Below are 21,748 nucleotides of genomic sequence, written 5' to 3'. Positions count from 1 at the left end.
TTACGGAAGCTTGCTTGGCATCGAACCAACATTCCTGCCGTCCACAACTTTTCGTTGGCGTTTCTACCTTCACCCATTGGTATAAATACTTGAAAGGGGAAACTTATTATCTACATTTGAAAAAGAGAACTGCACTCACAGAAGAGCTAAGGGACTTCTAGTGCTCAGTCTAACAGTGACTAAGTCTCCGCACATCACTATATGTCCATAGCTAAATAAGATACGATAGCAGAAGTTAAAAGATAGTTTTACCTGTCATTGCCAGTAGTGAGTAGGCTCCTCGAATAAGCACATCTAGATAGTGTGCAGAAGTTAAGAATAAGTACCGTTAAACGCAGCTTCCCAACATGTGGCTATTAACATTGTGGGTTTGAAAATGTTTCACTGTGAGGTCTACTCTGCACATTTCAGGATGTCTATCAGTCCTTTGGACTTCTCTTTACTGCGTGTTAGGTATATGCCCCAATTTCATGACCAAAAGCATCTTCCAACATTGCCAAATATCCCCTGGGGTAAGTTGCCTCTGATTAGAAAACATGGCTATAACAGAAAGACAACGGATCGTGTTGAAATATCAATTCAGCCACACAATAGCTATGTGGCCATTTGACAAACTGCATAGCTTCTCAGAGATATATCTTTCTCTCCTATAAAATGAGATTAAAATACCTACCTTATATGTTTATGAGAACATAAACATGGTGATACTTCATCAACCAGATGCCCAACATCAAGCTTAACACATACAGAAATCAAAAAAAAAAAAATGAATCCATAGCTATGCATAATTTATAATATATAATTAGTTGATAATAAAGATGGAACCAGGTTAGATGAATATCTCTCATATATCTTATGTTACTAATAGGCTGGAAGCCTATGGTCATAGTTTCAGTTCTTTAAATATATAGCTAGCAGAAGCAATGCTCAAAGCCAGTGAAATTTTGTCCTTTTCTAAGCTCACATTCTTCCAGTCACCTAGGGGTAAATGGTCAGGTGAGACTAAAATGGGTGGGAGTTTTACATGCATTTGATTTAATCCATGCATGTAGAAAGTTTTCATTATTATTGTATTTATAAACTTGAAAACTTACTGGTAGAGGAAATGAACTGCTGTCTTTCAGAAACTAGGATGGCTCGCTTGCTCTTCAGTTTACAAAGGAAACTGTTGTAGGTAACAATCAAACTATCTTTCTTTCGTATGTGAATGTGTTTCTAAAAGTGGAGATTGTCTTTAGTGTGTAGTACAACTGAGTTATGCTTACTAAAGCTTACAAAACTTGCAACACATAGTATTGTGAATTTGGTCTAACACTTGTATTGGGTTAATTGGGTCCCCAAAATTACACAAAAATCTGCACCTAAGGTCACTCAACATTAATTCAGGGTTCCTGCCCTGAATTGGTTTTGATTGGTAAATAAAGTTGCCAGTGGCCAATGGCTGGGCAGGGAGACAAAGGTGGGATCTTTAAGATTCACTGGCAAGGGACTGAAGGAGGAGGATGGAGAGACTCCATGCGGGAAAAGGAGTAAAGACCAGGCCTGAGAAGTACTGAAGAAAGAGCATAGCCAGCATGGAAGAGTCCAGGATCGAGACCCCAGGAGGGCTGCAGGTCTGGATCCCAGGCAGCCAAGATGGAACATAGGGTTTAGTAAGTGATGAATCAGGAATATCAGAGGGAAGTGTGTTAGCGGCTGGAGGTTAAGAAGTGGCCCAGCTCATTTCATTGAGCTGTTTAAGGCATACGCGCGCGCGCGCGTGCGCGTGCGCGTGCGTGTGTGTGTGTGTGTGTGTGTGTGTGTGTGTGTGTGTGTGTGTGCGCGCGCGTGTGTGTGTGTGTGTCTTCCCTCGGGAACCCAGAACATTCGGGCAAGTAAGGAGTAACACGCACTGCCACTGCCGCTGTAAGGTCCATTTGAGTAGAGATTAATTGACAACTACAATAGTGTAGCCAAGCGCTTTAGCAGGGAAGGCCTGCATTTTAGAGGGCCATATCTTCCAGAGATGCCTCTCATCCACCTTTCCGTCCTCCGGGCTCTGTGCTTACTTTTCTTCCTCTGGGAGCTTCTTTATCCAGCTGTTGTCTTGTAAGAAAGCCCTTCTTTTGTTCACGTCATGAAAACCTTGTTGTCTCAACGCAGCTCCCTGGGTGCTCTTCAGATCTAGCAAGAGAAACACAAAGGGCCGCACAGTATGAGGCTGAGCACCTGGCGTTAACCAGAAGGTCTTCAGAGACACATCTTGTTGGCCTCATCCGCGCTGGCAAGTCTAGTAGCATTTAGAAGCAGGGTGCCCCAGCAAGAAAGAACAAATCCCACACCCCAACACCAAAGATAACAACTAAAACTGCTCAGGTGCCAACTGAAACTGCTGGCACGGCTCAGCAGGCCCCATCTGAGGCCCGGAGAAGAAGGCAGGATGATCGGGCTGAGACAAACCCAGCCAGCGTTTGTGGCCAGCCATTCTGCTCAGTGTGAATATGCCTTAGAAAGACACAGGAAATTATGGTGAATTGTATTACTCATGAATTAATTCATGAATCTCACAGGTACCAGGGCACAGACTGCCCTTCAACAAAAATACTTCATAGTGATTTAAAGTTTTTTAATTTATAGGACGTACATGGAAACTACAGCACTTAAAAATTATTTTAGTATTTTAAAGAATTTCGAATGAGTAGTATATCTAAGTCCCATACCCTCCTCCACCCCTCATTCTTACTTTAAAAATAATGCCTAACTTAAGCAAAGCTAATATTTGACCATTGTTTCCAAATAACAGATATCTATAGTAAAAACTTACGACACATGAGTTGTTTCGCTTATATTTTAAAGAGTTTTTTGTAATTTTTTTCTTTTTGTCATAATTACCCTCTTCTTGGTTTTTAAATTGGATATTTTCTTTCTTTATTTACACTTCAAATGTTATCCCCTTTCCTGGTTTCCCTCCCTCCCAGAAACACCCTATCACATCCTCCCTCCTGCTGCTTCTATCCACCTACCCACTCCCACATCCCTGCCCTCTATTCCCCTACACTGAGGCATCTATCTAGCCTTCCTAGGCCCAAGAACCTCTCCTCCCATTGGTGCATGACAAGGCCATCCTCTGCTACATATGCAGCTGGAGCCATGTGTACTCCTTTGTTGATGACTTAGTCCCGGAGAGTTCTAGGGGGTCTGGTTGGTTGATATTGTTGTTCTTCCTATGTGGTTGCAAACCCCTTCAACTCCTTCAGTCCCTTCTCTAACTCCTCTATTAGGGACCCCACACTCAGTCCAATGGTTGGGTGCTAACATCTGCCTCTGTATTTGTCAGGCTCTGGCAGGGCCTCTCAGGAGACAGCAATATCAGGCTCCTTTCAGCATGCACTTGTTGGCATCCACAATAGTGTCTGGGTTTGGTAACTGTGTATGGGATGAATCCCCAGGTGGAACAGTCTCTGGGTGGCCTTTTCTTCAGTCTCTGCTCTACATTTTATCTCCATATTTGCTCCTTTGAGTATTTTATTCTTCTTCTAAGAAGGACTGAAGAACCCACATTTTGGTCTTCCTTCTTATTGAGCTTCATGTGATCTGTGAATTGTATCCTGGTTATTTGGAGCTTTTGGGGTAATAACCACTTATCAGTGAGTATATACCATGTGTGTTCTTTTGTGATTGGGTTACCTCACTCAGGATGATATTTTCTAGTTCTATCCATTTGCCTAAGAATTTCATGAATTCATTGTTTTTAATAGCTGAGTAGTATTCCATTATGTAAATGTACCACATTTTCTGTATCCATCCCTCTGTTGAAGGACATTACCATTTCCAGTAGGAGACTTTTTTCTTGAGGAAAAATTCGACATGCTGGATTCTAGTGAGGATCTAAAAGAAAAATGAGGAAGTATAACAATGATATTAAGAACATTCAAGGAGCAACGTAATTGCTAAGATATATTTTTCAACAATATTGACAGAGCCTATAAGTATGTCACAAGTGTGACATAAAGTTCCTTCCAAGAATCTGAGGGTGTATCTGTTACACAGAATGCATTTCATTTATTTTATACATGGAAAAAAATGAGGCTCAGCCTGTTTAACCTCCACAGGGCTATACAATAAGCAACTAATTAAATTCAGTTTTCAATTGATTCATTTACTCAGTCAATAAATCTGCACTATATCCGTGCATTGTGGCTGGCCCTGAGCTAGGAGAGGCAGCACAGTGAGTCAGGCAAGTGTTTGGTCATGGTGAATGGACAGAAAGAGGCACTGCATTGGACTCATCATGGCACAAGGAAACAGGGCCTTCAGATGGGCTTACCAGTTCCTTCTGGGAAATCAAAGTAAATCCAGACAAATGGTGTGTCATGAAAGATGAAGCAATAGGACACACAGAAACTTCAGATCTGGCAAAACACTGGTGATTTTAAACAGCCATCCAATAGCAAAGCTCCAAGGTCCTTAGCCATGATCAGCCTCCATTATTACAGTGTGGAGAGTTTAATATGACTCCAATCCCAGTTCTTTCAGGACTGATGCAGTTCCCCAGAAGTGTGATATGCAACTATGGTACTCATATGTACTCAAAGCCCCTTCTTACATAGACACATGCATTAAAAATTATATTTGTTGGGGGCCAACATAATGGATCAGCAGATAAAGGCAATTGCCACAAAGCCTGATGACCTGAGTCCAGTCCACATAAGTTTACAATCAGAATGGGTGGAAGGAGAGAACTGACTTCTATAATCTGTCTTCTGGTCTCCACACATATACATATGCATGCAAAGACACACATAGGAAATAAATAAGTGAAAACATCCTTAATGCCTATGCTAGCAGGAACACAATTAGGGCTGCTATAGAAGTTTGTTCATCATCATTACAGTTGCATTTTTCTCCTGTTATTTGAACAAGTTAAACTGAGAACACTTCCATGGACCTTAGAAACACTGCAAACCTTAGGACTGTGCCTAGCCAATTCTAGGTTACTCTGAAAACAGAACTTACCACTCTAAAACCAGAAAAATCCCAGGTAAATGTGACCAACAATTCATTCTAGATGGGTAATTGAGTCGTTTGTGGTAGCTATCCCATCAAATGACATACTGAACTTGAAGGGCCATTCAGTCCTAAATTCTAGATCTAATTCAGCACATTCAAATTCTACAATTGTATTCCTTAATTTACTCCACCAAACAGGAATAATGAAACTTGTCACTTAAAAAGGGTATTGTGATAACAATGATCTAATAAATAATGTTCACACACACACACCTTGTTAAACTCTACATGCTACTTAGCACCATATTATTAGCTGTAGTATAACCTGGAGATTCTGAAGGTCCTCCATCCACCTCCATCTTTTGTTGCCAAAAGTACTTCCATTGATATCGTCATAGCCACAAGGACACACTCATGTAATCTGGAAATGACTTAGAATAAAAATTCCAGTGCCATGTCCTAAGGCAGAGGGATAATGTGCACTTTGGAGTTTATTATGGTGACATGGAAACTGAAACTTCTGGGTTCTTTGGAAAGTCAGTTATATCAAATGATGTTTTGCTGGGACACACAGGTGAAAGAATGTTAAGCAGACACAGGTGAAAAGAAGTTTTGCTATAGCAAACACATGAAAATATGAGTGATGCTTAGAAAGAATATAAACATGACCCTACAGACAGTGGGAGCAGGAGCATTGGGTTCTCCTTGCTCCACCTCATTAGTCTTCACTGATGACATACATGTATTGGTTCACCTAACAATGAATGCATTACTGAGCCTCGCTTGTGGTGACACCATAAAGAGAAAGTTGCCAAAGAACTTCTCATGAGGTTCCTGTGGCTTTCTTGCTGCTTCTGCAGACTTGGGCCGGGTGGTGAGCCTCTGGATTGAACTGCCCTTGCTGATTCATGTGTAGTATCTGTCAAATGGACTGGACTATAGCTGCCGATTCATGTTTGGTGTTTGCTAGAGGACTGCACTGAAAACAACAAAGATTGTAATCACCCTAAAGAACTATTTTTAAACAGGTCTATTTCCCTCATATCCTAAGAACCTTTCTTTTCCACCTCCTCTAGTGGTGGGCCGTGGGCTAGAGAGGAGGTTGAGCCCTTATTAAAATAGGGTGTGACAAATATGAGCCTAGACTCTGGACTCTGGCTGAAGCTTAGTTGTCACAGAGCACATCCTTGCTCAGCTTCTTCTGCCTCTCCATCCTTCACTTCTCACTCCTGAGACTACACCATCAATAAGTCTGATACCCAATTTTCCTCTCATGCACTGAGTCTTGGGAGAGACAGGTACAAGACAAAGTCTACTATCAACGATCATGGTCACTGCCTTCCTAAGCCCAGACTCACCTTGGGTATGCTCCTAGCTCAGTTCCCTCATCTACACAAATGAGGCAAGGTCAAGCTGTTGTAAGAATCAAATGAGAATCCATGTAAAATGTCCAATTATTGCCCAACCCCAGTAGTTACTTCATGCCTTTATTGTATTGCTTTGGAAAACAGAGTGCAAAGAGGAAGAGGGGGTAGGGAAGAGTTGGGACAGATATGAATTCTGGCAAATGGATATTCAATGAGTGTGGGACAGCCACTGACTGGCTATGCTTGAAGACTGACAAGCTTTGTTAGGAAAATGGAGTAAAGAAAACCTTAAAACCAAGCATAGGTTTATTGAGATGGCTCAGAGGTACAGGTGCTTGCCACCACTCCTAATGATCTGAACTCGGAATCTACATGGTTGAAAGAGAGAACTGACTACCGGGGATCATTCTCTGACTTCTACATGCAGGTGGTGACCTGTGTAGCAAGCATGCGTAACACACACACATACACACACACACACACACACACACACACACACACACGCACACGCACACACACACGCACACACACACACATGCACGCACGTGCACGCACGTGCACACTCGTGCACTCGCACACTCTCGCACTCACAGGGAGGGAGGGGGAGAGAGAGAGAGAGAGAGAACAAATCAATAAGGGACATGTGTCTCAATTGTTCTAATTTTACCTCAATTGGGCCTGACTTCTTGGAATTCCTAGTTTATCTATTTCCTGTTTTCAAATGGAACCTGATATTTTCCTTTTTCCTTCTTAGCTGATAAAAATAAAGAACATCTCTGCAGACTGAACTACGATTCTGAGATAGTCATCATATTGAATGTATATTTGATAATACATTTGCAAATATTACAAGTTCAATTGTGAGACCTGGAACAGGGTAGCTAGAGAAAAAACATTGTACAGTTTTCTGTTGATTGTGCTGTGTCTTCTAAGGTAGGCTTCACTAAGGAAGGCATAGGTTTTCTCTTTTGTTCCCAGTGTAGAATAGTGCAGATGCTGTCCACCTGTTTCCTAGACTGAATCCTGGCCCCCAAATTCACATGTCAACCTCTAACATTAAAGAGCATCAGACTATGAAGATATTTGGAGATAGTGACTTTCAAGAGGGGGGATTAAAACAAAGCCTTTGGAGTAGCAAGGACTGTTCACCTTAAGCCCAGGAGAAGGAACTCGAGTGAACCTGAACACATTGACACCCCTAATTTGGACACCCAGCTTCCAGAATTGCCAGACAACACATATCCACGGTCTAGCTCACCACATCTCTCTGTGGTGTTTTGTTATGGCACCCTTAGAAAACCAATCCGGTACTTGTGAAAGAAATGATCAAACTTTTCCAAAGTAGTGAAGTCATTCAAAGAGCTTTGTGACACACTCCCCTGATATGTGCCCTGAATATCTTCAGCTGTCATATTGCACAGAGCAAGTTCCAATATCATGACCATGTGTTAGTTGAGCCCCTACTTTGAGAGTATAATGTATGTCATAACCATTATCTCTCACCATCAAATGAGCTCTGTGAGGTAGCTATCATTATTGCCAACACTCAGATAAAACATAGAAAGTTCAGGGACAGTATAACTTGTCTAAGGTACTAAGTATCAAAGGCAGACTTCTTAAAGACAACTCTTTTCTGAACATCCAGCAATCATGTTCATTGTGAGTCACTGAAAGACTAGACAGGTTCATTGGAGATAGAGTGAGAGAGTGCTCATTGGGGACCTACCTGACCCATGACATCTCACCAGTTCTGTAAGTTCTACCCACAATGCACCAGGGCAACCAAGGCAGCCTTTCAAGGTATCACTGCCGTAGACAAACCATCAGAGAAGAGCCTTCTTTGTGTATTCTTGAATACCATCTTGATTATAAAACAGAGCATTCCTTGTGTATTCTTGAATATTATCTAGGTTATAAAATATATCTCAACAGAAAAACCTACACAGGACTAGCCATAGCAAAATTACTTATAATACTAAAAAAAAAAAAAAAAAAAGAGGAATTAACCCAAACAACCACCAAACAACGAATGGGTATGTAGTTTGGCATATCCACTCAATGAACCATGACTCAGGAATACACAGGACTCAAGCACTCATTCATGCTAGAAGATGGATGAAAAATGAAACAGGCTATATGAACAAAGCCAGACACTGAAGATGGGTTACTCCATCTCTATGAGATTTAAACAATAGTCAGGCTCTTAGAAAATCATTAACTTTGGCTTTTAGAAGCTAGGGGGAAGGAAGATGTTACTAATGGAAATGAGGCTTCTTCTTTTTTTGTTTGTTTTGTTTGTTTGTTTGTTTGTTTTTCGAGACAGGGTTTCTCTGTGTAGCCCTGGCTGTCCTGGAACTCACTCTGTAGATCAGGGTGGCCTTGAACTCAGAAATGTGCCTGTCTCTGCCTCCCAAGTGTGGGATTACAGGTGTGCGCCACTACTACCCAGCTGAAGTGAGGCTTCTTTTGGGGTGAAAATGTTCTGGAATTGCATAGTGATAATGGGTTACAAATTTGTGAATTAAAAAACATTGAATTTTATACTTTCTACTGGATAAATGTTATGAATCAGCTTTCAACTAAAAATACCCAAACCAAAACACTGTCAGCAGATGAAGTTCATAGGAGCACTCGGGGGACAGCCTTATTGTGTCCCTATGATTACAACAGAATAAAATAAATAAATTTTATATCGCAGGATTACATAAGGTCCATCAGGACTTATATCCATCCACACACTGACATTATAAACACTGTATTGAAAACCATCCTTGCTTAAATATTTCTGTCTCCTGACCAGATCCTGATTTCTACTTTTGGTTTGGAAACAGTGTCACCCTCTTTTACAAGAAAGCATTAATGAGAGTCGAGAGGAAAAAATGTCAATCCCATTCAAGATTATGTTTCATGTGAAGTAGGAATTGTGTGACAATAAGAGAATGCAATATTCTACCATGTTGCATACACATAGAACTATTGAATACTAAGTATTCTGATAGTTCAGTTGATATGCTATATAACATCATTTCATATACACTATTTACAGTACACATTGAATAAATATTTAGCACATACACTGTAAATATATTATATATGTGTATATATATGTATATTACAAAACAATTAAATAGTGTAAATAGCTATTCTGAGGCACTGAACTTAAAATTCATTGTAGAGAAGACACACTTGGGCATATTTAAAACACATAAATCTTATATTATGGGTGCCGTGTTTTATCCATACTACTTCTGCTAACCTTCTCGAAAAAAAAAACCAACTTCTGCATGTTGTAATTTGGCTTATCATCTACTGCAGTGTTAATTTTGTACAGACTTCCACCCATTTTGATGTCAATGCCTCCCTCTTTCCCTCGCTGTTGTATTCCATCTTTAGCTTCTGTTCAGCCCCCAGAACTTTCTATTTTTCTCAGAGTATCACAATGCCCTTGGCTGTCATTGTCTTTCCATCTTTATGACTACTATCTAGTTTAAAGTGAAGCCTGACTATGCAGCGAAGCCCTAAGGCTGAGTGGTGGCTCCGAGGGGACTGATGAGCTATGAGTTAGCTGCCTCAGGCAAGTCCCAGCTGGGGCACTCATTAGCCACGTGGCTCAAGCCATCACTCTGCCTCTGCAACGTGGGGGTTATATCAAGCTAAAAGGGTTATTGTGAAAACTAAGATAACGTTCTATAAATTATAAATCACTGTACATCATCTAAGTTATTATTATTATCGTCTAAATGCTCCCCTTTCCTTACCAGAGCCTACAAAGGCAAGAGATGCCTGAGTTAAGAAGAATATTGAATGGGGTATGGGCAAGAGACCAAGGAGAATTGAAAAATCAGCGCCTACTCGGGTTTGGAGCAAGAGAACTGCACAGCACGGAAGATGAAACAATGCAGAAACCAAGTAAGTATCCAGACAGAGCAAGCCTTCCCTTAACTACTTACTCCTAGACATATCCAGAGGCCCTAGTGTGGAGCCTGTGGCTGTTTAACTACTTACTCCTAGACACATCCAGAGGCCCTAGTGTGGAGCCTGTGGTTGTTTACATGATATCCAAGAGCAGTCATTAATGGAGAGGAAGAGGTTAAGGTCTGGAAACTGGTCAGAAGCCGATCTCCTTTAATCAGGCCTTCTGAAGAATGTCTAGTTTCCAATGTCCCACCTTCACAAGAGTGTTCTGTCTGTCTTATGGGAGTTAGTCCTAGATGTAACATGAAGAGGCAAGTCCTTGTTTTCTTAATTGGTTCTGTTTTGTATGCAACACTCTGTATAAAGCCGACAATAGGACTGTTTGGGAGTCCCTCAAGATCTTACCCACCCCAGCATAGTCTCTAGACCCTGGTTTGAAAACCTCTAGATGAGTGGTTCTCAACCTTTGGGTGGTGACCCCTCTTGGGTACAAATGACCCTTTCACATAGGTTATCCAAGATCATCTGAAAACACAGATATTTATTTATATTACAATTCATAAGAGTAGCAACATTACAGTTTTGAGTAGCAATGAAAATAATTTTATGGTTTGGGGTCAGCATGTCATGAGGAACTGGATTAAAGGTAGCAGTATTAGGAAGGTTGAGAAGCATTGCTCTAGATGAACAGGATATGTAGAGGGTGGGTGAGATGGAAGCAATAAGTTACTGTAAAAACTGTGCTTAAAAAAATGCCTATACTCAGTGTGCAAACATTCTTATTAGTTGAATGCAAATGGCTATATGTCCATCATGTCTTTCTGCCTGCTGGTAAGTTACCCAATATGTCATTGGTCTCTTATGTGGGGCCACATAATTTTTTTAAATTAATTTTCATGATCAAACAGGCAAATGATCATCACTCTGGCCAATCGCTGGCCAAAAAAGATCATCACTCTGATTTTCATATTTAGAATGCCCCAGAATTCAGGCCTGGTGGAACAGATCTGTGATTGTAGTAGCTACTGGGAGTCCTGCTTGGCTGACACAGGATGTTCAGGACCAGCCTGTGAGAGTGAGTCACATTTTAAGGCTAAAACACAAAAGGAGGGCTGGACATTCAGCTGAGTGGTAGAGTGCTCTCACAGAATGAAAAAGAAAGGAGGGCTCTCAAGATACCACAGCTTCTTATTTTTATCTAAAATTTTACTTGTGATGGGCAGTGGTGGCATAAGCCTTTAATTCCAGCATTTAGGAGATAGAGGCAGGCAGATCTCTGTTAGTTTGAGACTAGCCTAATTAACAGAGAGAATTCCAGGGTAGCCAGAGCTACACAAAGAAATCCTGTCTCAAAAAAAATATATTACTTAATACAGATAAAATATTTTTTTAACTGTCTGGTTCATCTTAAATTTTAGGAACCACTAAAGGAGCTGTGTGCATAGTGGATGACAAAGACAGCCCAGACACAGCTAATCAGGATGTTCTTAGACTCATGACACAGAACGTTGGGTGACCTCTCTAGCCCCCATTCTTTACCTCCTCCTTACTTATAGGGAGAACCACACATTTCAGCCTCTGTAGAAGCCACAGATGAGCACAGCTCAGCTACTAAGGTTGAAGAAAAGCCCCCTTTGCTTCTTCCTTTTGCTTCCAGCAGCTCTGCTCTGAATTAAGAGTCCATGCAGAAGGTAGGAGTGGCCGTCTTGTACTCGACCAAGTCATAAGCTGCCATAATTGTTCTGAATTATCTATCTTTAAACTTTTCCTTTCAGAAGAATAATGAAGCTCCTGTTATTAAAAGTTAAGTCCCATTTTGAATGTGTTACTCAAGCCTAATGTTCTTCCTCATGTTTCTAAGCTTTTATGGAAGAAATAGGTTTAAAATCAGGCAGGGGATCAACAGAAAAGTCATGGTTCTTTTATTAGTAAACAGCATAATGACAAAGGGTCTGTGACCAAGACTTTTAGCAACAGGAGCCACTTGTTGGGTCACTGCTATGTGCCAATTCTTGTGCTCAAGCATATGATCTTACTTAATCTTTTCAGTAGGCGCTATTATCTCTAATTACAGGCGCCCAAGATGGAACCTGCACAGATCAGAGCAAGTGGTAGAAGCAGGAGCTGTAATTAAGTGTGTATGACTATAATGTAGTAAATGGTTCTATATACAACTCCAAAGGCTACATGGTATAGCCAATAGCAAAAGATGGGCAACAGTAAATGAGCGTTTGGGGGTATCAACCGTCATGAAGGGCGGCGCCAACATCCCCTGACAGCTCAGTGTGGACTTCTCAGCTCCCACCACACTGAAGCCAAGTGTGCTGACACTAGTCCCGAATGCACTGCTTCCCTGGGGCCATCTTGCTGCCAGACAGCTGAGCAATGCTTCCAGTTCACTTACAAACTTATGTTGTCCATTGATGCACTCTACATAATAAAGGAAGATGTACTGTATGCAATTTGGTAATAATAGTTCATTGAGAACTCTGCATTTCTCCTCTAAAGTAAAAATAACTTATACTACAGTTTTAAAATTATTAATGGAGTTAGGTGATGCCAAAATAATGGTCCCCTGATTGATGGTTCAGGGTGGGCGGGGCCTGTTCTGTGGACTCCTCTCTGTCTCTCCCACATCACTTTACTCAGCCAGTCATCTACCTTGCCTTCTTTTGTCAGCCTGTTTGGTGGCCCAGAGCCACCTCTTGGGGGTTCTAAATCATGTGTGTGGCAAGCCCCTCTCTCATCCAGTTCCACTTTCCCAGACATTTTCTTTCCTGCAATGGAACTCTGCTATTTCACGCAGGACAGAAAGCAACATCTTTTAAATGTACAGATACTTCTTATGCAGTAATTAGAAAGGGATCGACATCTTTGTAAAGAATATCCTTGTTATTTAAAAAATACTTTTTTTAAGGGTTGAGCTGTCAATTCACAAGCATCTCAAAATGAATGCTAAAGATTAAAAGCAGTGAACGCTTATTTTTATGAAATTCTTTAATGCAATTACTGTTTTAGGGACTGGAATTACCTGGATCTTAAATCTGTTCAACATCCAAGCAAATAAGCAGCCACTTTAGCAGGCTCGGTTCAACTAATTGGGCTTGTTCTTAAGCATCATCTTTCAGTCTCACTGCAGTAAAGTTTATAGCTTTTTAAGAGAAAGATGGAGCACTTCAAAAAGCTGCTGCCTGTGTCTATGTGGGACATGGGCATCTGCCAGCAACTGAGCCTCTCTGTTCTCATTTTTGTGAGATAGGGTCTTACCATGTAGCCCAGGCTGGACTCCAAGAGCTGCCTCGGCTTCCTAGGACTTCCTAGGAGTAATTATATTTTAAATGTAGAATTTCATCAAAAGTGACACTCCAATTCTTCTCTGTTGTGTTTGGAACTACAAAAGCCACCATTTAGTTTTGGTTTTGGTTTCAAAGTCCTTGCAAGAACTTTGTTGTTGAAGGAAATATTTAAAAAGATCACTCTGCAAACTCTCCTGCCCCGAACCACGTTGTAGCTCTGGTATTGGTACTGACCGGCCTCATCACTCTGTCCCAGCAGGGTCCTGCTATCTTCTCCCAGGTAGCAAGATCATCTCGCTTACATACAACGCCCTATGCATCGCACAATCAGTCATCTAGCACCTAGTTACCCGGTAGAAACATGACTCTTAAGACTTAATTATCCAATCAGGTTTATATATCAATAAGATCACAATTCACAAGATGCCAATACAATAATTTCAGAGACAAATGATAAAGATAATGCTTTAACCCAATTATTCTAACCTTGTGAAAAACCTTAGCTACCTGTGGCTGTTTAACACCACATCTTCCTGTTCGTCTGCATCCATGATGATTTCTCCTGCTTCTACCCTGGCCTCCAACCTGTCTCACCCTAAACTTCTAGCTCTGCCTCCCTATTCCTGTCCAATCAGAGGCCTGTCACTGCCTTAATGTGATTGGACAGAGAAAATGCTGCAACACTTTGCGATATGTCACATTGTACCTATAATTAATAATTGAGGAGACAAAATTCCCAGAGAAGGGGTCCACAGTCTTTCAGCCAACAAGTGTTCTAAATTAGAAATTCTCATATTAAATCTAGTATTCTTACCACAGTGCTAGTTCTGACCTGTGCCTATAGCCAGCTATGCTTTAGATGATCATATATCCAATTTTCAACATTCAAGTTTAAATATTCCTTAATTTAAGTAGTAAGTGTGTAAGTTAAAATTCTAATCAGGAAGCTAAAATTCTCAAGGACCTTGACATAAACGGAACCAAACAAAGTAAAAGAAAATATAAATAACTATTAACCACCAGTCAACCTTTCATTTCTTTTAAGTTCAGCCCCAGAGGGTGGTCCTTTGAAGTCACTATTTGCAAGTGTTGCCAAAAGACATCTGTCCTTAGATTTTAGACAGGACTACTCTTGAGCTCAGAATCAAGAACTCAGTCACATGTCTTAGTTCTTGGATGCATAAGAAACCATCCCCAACCCCTGCTTCTGAAATGCTCGCTCTTTTGTCCCTCCCTTGTGTTGTGCTCTTGTTTGTCTGGGAACTGAAGCCCAACCTTCATGCATGGTAGGCAAACATTGCAGCCCTGAGTTACATTCCCAGTTTTTTCTGTTTTTAAGAGTAGCATTTCTTGGGATAGCTTCCATGTCTAAATAGTTAACTGTTAGCTATCTCTAACTCCCTCAACTTTTGAAATGTCCTAGATCACCTCCCACTCTGACTACAATTTCATCTTTTCTTCTTTGGGTCTTCTCTACAAAGATCGACATTTAAAAATCTTACCCAAGGATGAGATGCCTCTTGGCTGAGGTAAATTTCTCTTAAGAAGGATTGTGAGAACAAAAAAATGTAGACTGGATGGGGGGAGATCCCAGAGAGGGAAAGATGGAAAAGTGAAACAGAAAAGAAAAAATTGAAGGAAGATTAACAAAAGAGGGGATAAAGGAAGAAAATGGAAAAAGTAAGGAAAAAAGACCTGGGTCATAGGGTTAGAAGTTTATGTTTTATGCGTATCATCTCATTTAAGACTCATACAACATTTTTAGGTCATTAGTTTACAATGACTGTCCCCACTCTGTAGCTATGTCAAGTGCCATGAACAGATGGAGCCCTGGCATAGAATGTGGTCTTCTGAATGAAATATTCCCCATCAGCTCAGGTTGTTGAAGACTGGGCCCCCAGTTGTGGGGCTGTTTGGAAAAGTTTAGATCATTCAATGTTTCTGGAGGGAGTTCAACCTTGGGATGGGCATGGAGATTAAAAGGCCTCACCTACTCCCAGTTTGCTCTATTTCATTCATGCTTAACTTTGAAGATGTGAGCACTCAGCTCCCTACCCCTTTGCCATTCCTCCACCATGCCTCTGGAGCCCTTTCAATGTAAACTCTACCTTCTCTAAGTTGCCTTGGTCACGGTGCTCTATCACAACAACAAAAAGTAGCTAATGTGGGTGCTGTGATTAAAATAACATCCAAGTCATTCTACAGAAAGCTAGGACAGGAGCTTGAAATAGAGGCTGGTTTATCCTGGAGAGGAATCTCAGAATGGAGGGTTTGCCTGGGGCTCTACAGCCCGTGAACTATACTGTGGAGGTTCAAACAGACCAGCCTGATACCAAAGCTCCCGTCTTAGGAACTTAGCAAGCAAGTGGGGAGCAGTGAGTGGAAAGTTACTGGACTAAGGGAAATGGGGAATGGAATAAGAGTCCCTTTGCTGCAAAGCATTGTACTAGATCAACCAGCTGCATGAGCCAGAACAGATTTTCATAGCTTATTTGACCAAAAAATTATGAGATCACCAAAGAGTGGCAATTGAATAGGTTAACTACTTCAGAATCTTTTTCCCATTTATAAACTTTTAATTCGTTTAAGGAAATGGCTGGCTTTTTGGAAAGCAATGCAAATACTTTCCTAGGGCAAATATCGGACTGGAAAGCAGGAAGAGATAAAACAAATGTGTCAAGGATGGTATAAACAGAAGTGCCCTGAGATCTACACCTTGATTTATAAGGAAGTCCTGGGTATTTTGTTCCTTAGAAATCACTGTCGAACCCCTAAACAGGGAGAGGACAAAGGCTGAAAAACTATTTTTAAAAGAAGAATAAGAGCCAGGCAGTGGTGGCGCACGCCTTTAATCCCAGCATTTGGGAGGCAGAGGCAGGTAGACTTCTGAGTTCAAGGCCAGCTTGGTCTACAGAGTGAGTTCCAAGACAGTCAGAGCTATGCAGAGAAACCCTGTCTCGGAAAAAAAAATGAATAAGAGAGATAATCTCAGGCATGTAAATAATCAATAACCAATTATCATAGACCTACAAAAAGATCTTCTAGCAGATACATTAAAAACAAACCATTAAAGAGCTATTATTACCCCCAAACCATGAAATGTTAGGGAAGTGGGAAACAAATAGATATTTCTAAGTATCTTAATTATATGTTTCCATTTTGACCAGCTCCATGAATTAATTTGTAAATGGATTTATTATAGTAAACAGCTCTGTTGAGTCTCTACCCAATGAAGGAAATCCAAACTTCTCAGGCTGGTCCAAACTTAGCCTCTTAAGATGTTTAGAAATGGCCATTTACTTTTCTATCATGGGCTAAGAGCCTAAGCTTAGCAATGGTAATCTTGTTTACTGGTGGTGAAAATAATCCATAATTCAGCACAACAAAGTCTTTTGCTATCCAGACCTCTGAATGTACCAGTTTTCTACATCTTTATAAACCACTAACATCAAATTGACTCTCTGATAGTAGTTCCTGGTTTTAATACATGAAACTTTCCTGATCCTTGCAGGGGTCGGGGGGTAACTCCACATTTTACCTTTACAATCATCCACGTCATCCTGCAGAGACACTGACTTAATACTCAGCATATTCAGTCTTAAAAAGATTATCAGAGTCTTATCATGGACCATTTCTAGTTCATTGATTCGAGGTCAAGTGTATCAGGGAGACAGCCCCTTTGAACTCTCTGCAGATAGCATCCCTAGTGACGAACAGGAAGGGAGCAGGCAGAGAGGGTCGTTTTCTGCAGATCGTTTAACTGAAATTAGTCTTTCATGCAGAGACATGCTCTGCTTGCTGTGTAATCCTTACACACTTTTTGGAATCCTGCTACAGTCTCCTGGGACAAGTAGTTCATTGTCTTCCAAGGGAACATCCACATTAAGGAGATTTACTAACATCATTTCAGAGCCAAGAACCTTGGGCTTAGAGACAATTTAGGATATGTTATTTACACTTCTAGAGTTCTTGAATATTACAATTACAATGAGAAGTTAGGACTGTGGGTTTTCTTGTCTAGATGTAAGGCCATTGGCGTTTAACATGCAGCCATAAAATTCCCTCTTCTAATTAATGATCACAATAAGAGATCCATATCTTCAAAGAATTTGGCAACTGACATAAAACACAAGTGACGTAAGCGAAGCTGTCATCCGCAAAGCATGTACCTGACGAAGAGGAAATCATGACAGTTGTGTACCATGCCAAACGGGGAGCACGGGGCAGCCACCGGTAGCTGTACAGAAACCAATACGTAACAACATTTATTTTACAATATTCTTGAGATAAGAAAACAGAAAAAGGTGCACCCATGGCTGACGAGCAGGATAATGGCAGGAAGGAAGCCCGTGTGGAAACAACTGAGATTTCTCTTTGATTTCTGGGCTAAGGACTTGCTCTGAAGGAATGCTTGGAGTTCATTCACCCGCCACACCGGGTGCTATGTGAAATCACGGTTCCCTGAGGTGCCTGTCAGGTGGACTAGACACAGTTCATTCCAAGGTATGAACGCAATCATTTAAAGCACACTTCTGTTTTGTTTACAAAGCTCCCACAAATGGAACCCTCCAGAACAGCGGTCAGAACTCTGACAGTCAGGGAAAGGAGCCTGGTAAACAAAACCTGGGGAATGGCAGTTGAAGGGAAGAATATGCTAACTGTGGGGATCGCGACCACAGCCGTTACATGTATCCCACACAGGGTCCACCAAGGGGCTGGTGGCCCCTGCTATTTAACCCTACAAATATAGAAAATAAAAAGACCAAATCCAAAAGCCACAAATCAAAAATGCCTTTCTATGCCAAATGCACACCACATACATTCTATATAACAGCACTGTCCTCTATAGCTGGCAAGGACACTCTTGCTTACCTGTCACTAGATAGAGTCTTCTATCAAGATATGATTTAGTTCATTCTGTTGCTGCTTGTTATGTGAAAGAACTCTGAAAACTCATTGAGAAAATCTAATAAGACAAATGACGGAGATCTGACTTCACTTTCTGGTTCTGCCACTCTGGACCTGGAAGGTTGCCTAATCCTTAGTCCTTGTCTTCCTCGTCTAGAAAATTCAAAGGGTAGAGCCAAGAGACCTGCTTTGAAGGCCAAGTGAAAAAGCCAAACATGATAGCATATATCTGTAATCCCAGCATCCCTGCAGTAAGATGGGAGGAAGAGATGGGACAATCGGCTACAAGCTCACGGGCCAGCGAGACTGGAAGACACTGAACAGCAGACACAAAAGAGAGATGCTACCTCAATACCGTGGAAGGCTCCTGAAAATTGTCCTCTGATCTCTACATGCATGAATGCTATAGTATGCACACTCTCATACTCATTCACATCTCTCCTCTCTCTCTCTCTCTCTCTCTCTCTCTCTCTCTCTCTCTCTCTCTCTCTCTCTCTCTCTCTCTCTCACACACACACACACACACACACACACATACACACACCCTTCAGTTGAAAAATTATACCAGTGAGTTGCTAAGACTTACATGCACCTTAATTTCTATAAAATTCTCACCTGTTTCTATGTAGTCTCTATATATCTTGACATTTAAAATCATCCACTGTCTTTGTAAACTCTTAACTGCTTAGGTTTTTTTTTCCCCAACACTTTAAATACTAGAGCCTAGCCTGCATCAGAAAGGCCATATCTGTATCATCAGCTACAGAAGTGAAAGCCGGTTTTCAATTTCATGAAAAATAAAACTGTGCCCCACACATGCTGTCCTTGGGCTTTCTGTTGACTACTCATGTCGGAAAACAAAGGAATCAGGCTCTTCAGTAAATCTTTGGGAGTTGAGCATGGACACATCTCAGCTCTTCTGAGACTTTGGGTAGCTTAGTCAGTCATAGGAAGCAGCAAAACCCCCTAGTTCTTCAGTAGAGCCAGCTCTGCAGGAGGAAAGAGTTGCTAACAAGCTGTGTTTGATTCTTGTTACATATCATAAACAGAAATGATAAATTAAAAAAAAAAGAGTCAGAGAGGTTGAAATGACCTCTGCCCTCCTTAATCTGTTCTTGAGCTAATCCAAAGCATAATAGAGCAGAGTTAGTCACACACACACAAGCCTGTGAAGAATCTCACATCTCCACGTCGCCCCTCCTTACCCCATCCCATGAATCTCTTGTGTAAGCAAGTGGGATTTTCTTATTTGGAGATAATAGGGTTGAATGGGTTTGCAGTTTTTGTCGCAGTTGAGAAAAAAAAACCTATTACGCTATTTGTAAAACCAATAAAGTTTAATATTTCACTAGAAACATCACTTATGAAAAACAGAAAGCTCTCTTTTTATGAAACAGTTTTATAGTCACTGGAGAAAACAGACTCATGGGTGCTGATTTCTTGATTTAAGAGCTTTATTATCTCTATGAGAAGTAGGATTCCAGGATGCCAGCTCCCACGGGAAACACAAAAGGCTCTCTCGGCATTTGTGATGCACGATGTGTACAATGGCCAAGTTAAAGACCATGGAAACTAAAAGTGTAGGGCTATTGGCACACGGGCTACTCATCATAGGCTGTCAAATTTAGAAACAAGTCAAAGAAGATAAAGGCAGCCCTGATCTGCATCATTTGGAGGGAAGGCAGCAAAGTTTGCACAAACCACAAAGCAGTCGTGTTTATCTCTGCAAACAGAATCGAACTCACCTTTCTTGCGCAGAAACCCGGGACTCTCGACTAACTGGCCCGCAGTGATTCCCCAAGTGGATCAGGCTGAAACAAATGGGCACCCGGAGCTTCCTGGGTGCGCTTCCCACCTCCGCAGGACTGTTAATGAACAGCTTAGAGGCTTCTCTCTCAACACTGAGTCACACAGGGAGGAGGTAGGCCGTGTGAAAGAGGGTGTCACCCTGTACAAATACCAGCTCAACAAAAACAGTCTCATTCACAGGACGCTGTCTCTGTAGGAAAGTTCTTCAAATAACTCGTGGCCTTGCTATGCTCCAAAATGCTCCTTATTATTCTTTGAACTGATCTCTACAATGCACATTACTGGCAAGCTGGAAGCCTAGCCAACCACTTGTAAATAAGCTTTTTAAAAAGCAAAACAAAACTTGAGGTAGAGGGAGTCTCCTCCCTCCCTCCTTCCCTCCTTCCTTCCTTCCCTCCCTCCCTCCCTTCCTCCGTCTCTCTCTCCCTACCCCCCTTCCTCCATCTACTACTTGGGATATGAAGTCACAGACGGAGTGCACTCCTCAGTTGCGAAAGGAACATTTACATGAACTCCTGGACCAGAAGATGCAGACAGAATCTATTATAGAAATTCCACATTTTGAACATTTTATACAAACATCAAAGAAATATCACACCCCCAACGTAAGAATCTTCACCCTTAAATTATTTCACAGTATGTTTAAAAAAAAAAAAAAAAAAGCCGGACTGCTCCATGGGTAAAGGGGCTTCCTGCCAAGCCCAATGATCTGACTTTAATCCTTGGGACCCACACAGTGGAGGGAGCAAACTGATTCCTGCAGGTAGTCTCTGACCACATGCAGACCCCAACATGCCTATCCAAACACATATGCACAAATAATTCAGGAAAATTTTAATTAATGCTTAATGTAATAAGAATAGTTGAAACTTCTTTTACAGCCGATGATGGCATAGATTCCTGCATGAAGGCTGCTTCTGCGGCCAAAGAAAGACAGAACACAGGAAAGCATCCTGGGTGGAGGCTCCTCTCACAGACTCTGGAAGTGAGCCTTTCACAACAGCAAGGATTTAAGGAAGCTCAGCACGGGAGCTTTGCTCAAGGGAACTGGATCATCTGTTTCCTGGGTCATCTCAATTCATCAGCACACCAACAATTAACCTCCTTAAGACTGCTCCTAAAAACTGTGTCAGGCTGGGCTGTGCCTATGACAAGAATAACAAGAAGTAGAAAGATCTACCTGAGAGGGCCAGGCAACTGCAGGCTTGAAGCTGGGAGATCACTTGCTGGATGTTCCTTCATTCTAGGCTGAGGGATTTGAAAATCTAAAGCAGAGACTGTTTTCACAGTGCAGCGTATAGTTCCGGCTCATGATGTGCAGAATATATTTATACATGATTTTGTATGGGTGTGTGTGTGTGTGTGTGGCTGTTTGCACATATACATACAGGCGTACATGCATCTGTGTACACAACTCATTTCTGGAAGTTAACTTGAGCTGTCTTAGTTGCTCTCTACATTATT

General features: G+C 41.4%; 1 protein-coding gene across 10 annotated transcripts in view; it reads right to left on the bottom strand.

Annotated features, from left to right (window-relative positions):
• The window catches only part of Scel (sciellin), a 102,671-nt gene extending 82,157 nt beyond the window's left edge, over window positions 1-20,514 (bottom strand). For 2 of the 10 annotated variants that reach the window (XM_031361339.1, XM_031361342.1), the window contains exons 1-4: window positions 20,221-20,513; window positions 3,806-3,867; window positions 2,049-2,163; window positions 253-294 (exon numbers count right to left, since the gene is read on the bottom strand). In XM_031361339.1, the coding sequence (XP_031217199.1) occupies window positions 253-294; window positions 2,049-2,163; window positions 3,806-3,848 (200 nt within the window). In that variant the 5' untranslated portion in view covers window positions 3,849-3,867; window positions 20,221-20,513. Of the gene's footprint in view, window positions 1-252; window positions 295-2,048; window positions 2,164-3,805; window positions 3,868-18,439; window positions 18,493-20,220 lie in introns of those variants that run through there. The other 8 variants (XM_031361334.1, XM_031361338.1, XM_031361340.1 and 5 more) reach the window with 7 other exon arrangements.
• Window positions 20,515-21,748: the final 1,234 nt, after the last annotated feature.

This window comes from Mastomys coucha, unplaced genomic scaffold (assembly GCF_008632895.1).
Source record: "Mastomys coucha isolate ucsf_1 unplaced genomic scaffold, UCSF_Mcou_1 pScaffold9, whole genome shotgun sequence".
Lineage (NCBI taxonomy): Eukaryota > Metazoa > Chordata > Mammalia > Rodentia > Muridae > Mastomys > Mastomys coucha.
This window is presented reverse-complemented; position numbering and strand designations above follow the sequence as displayed.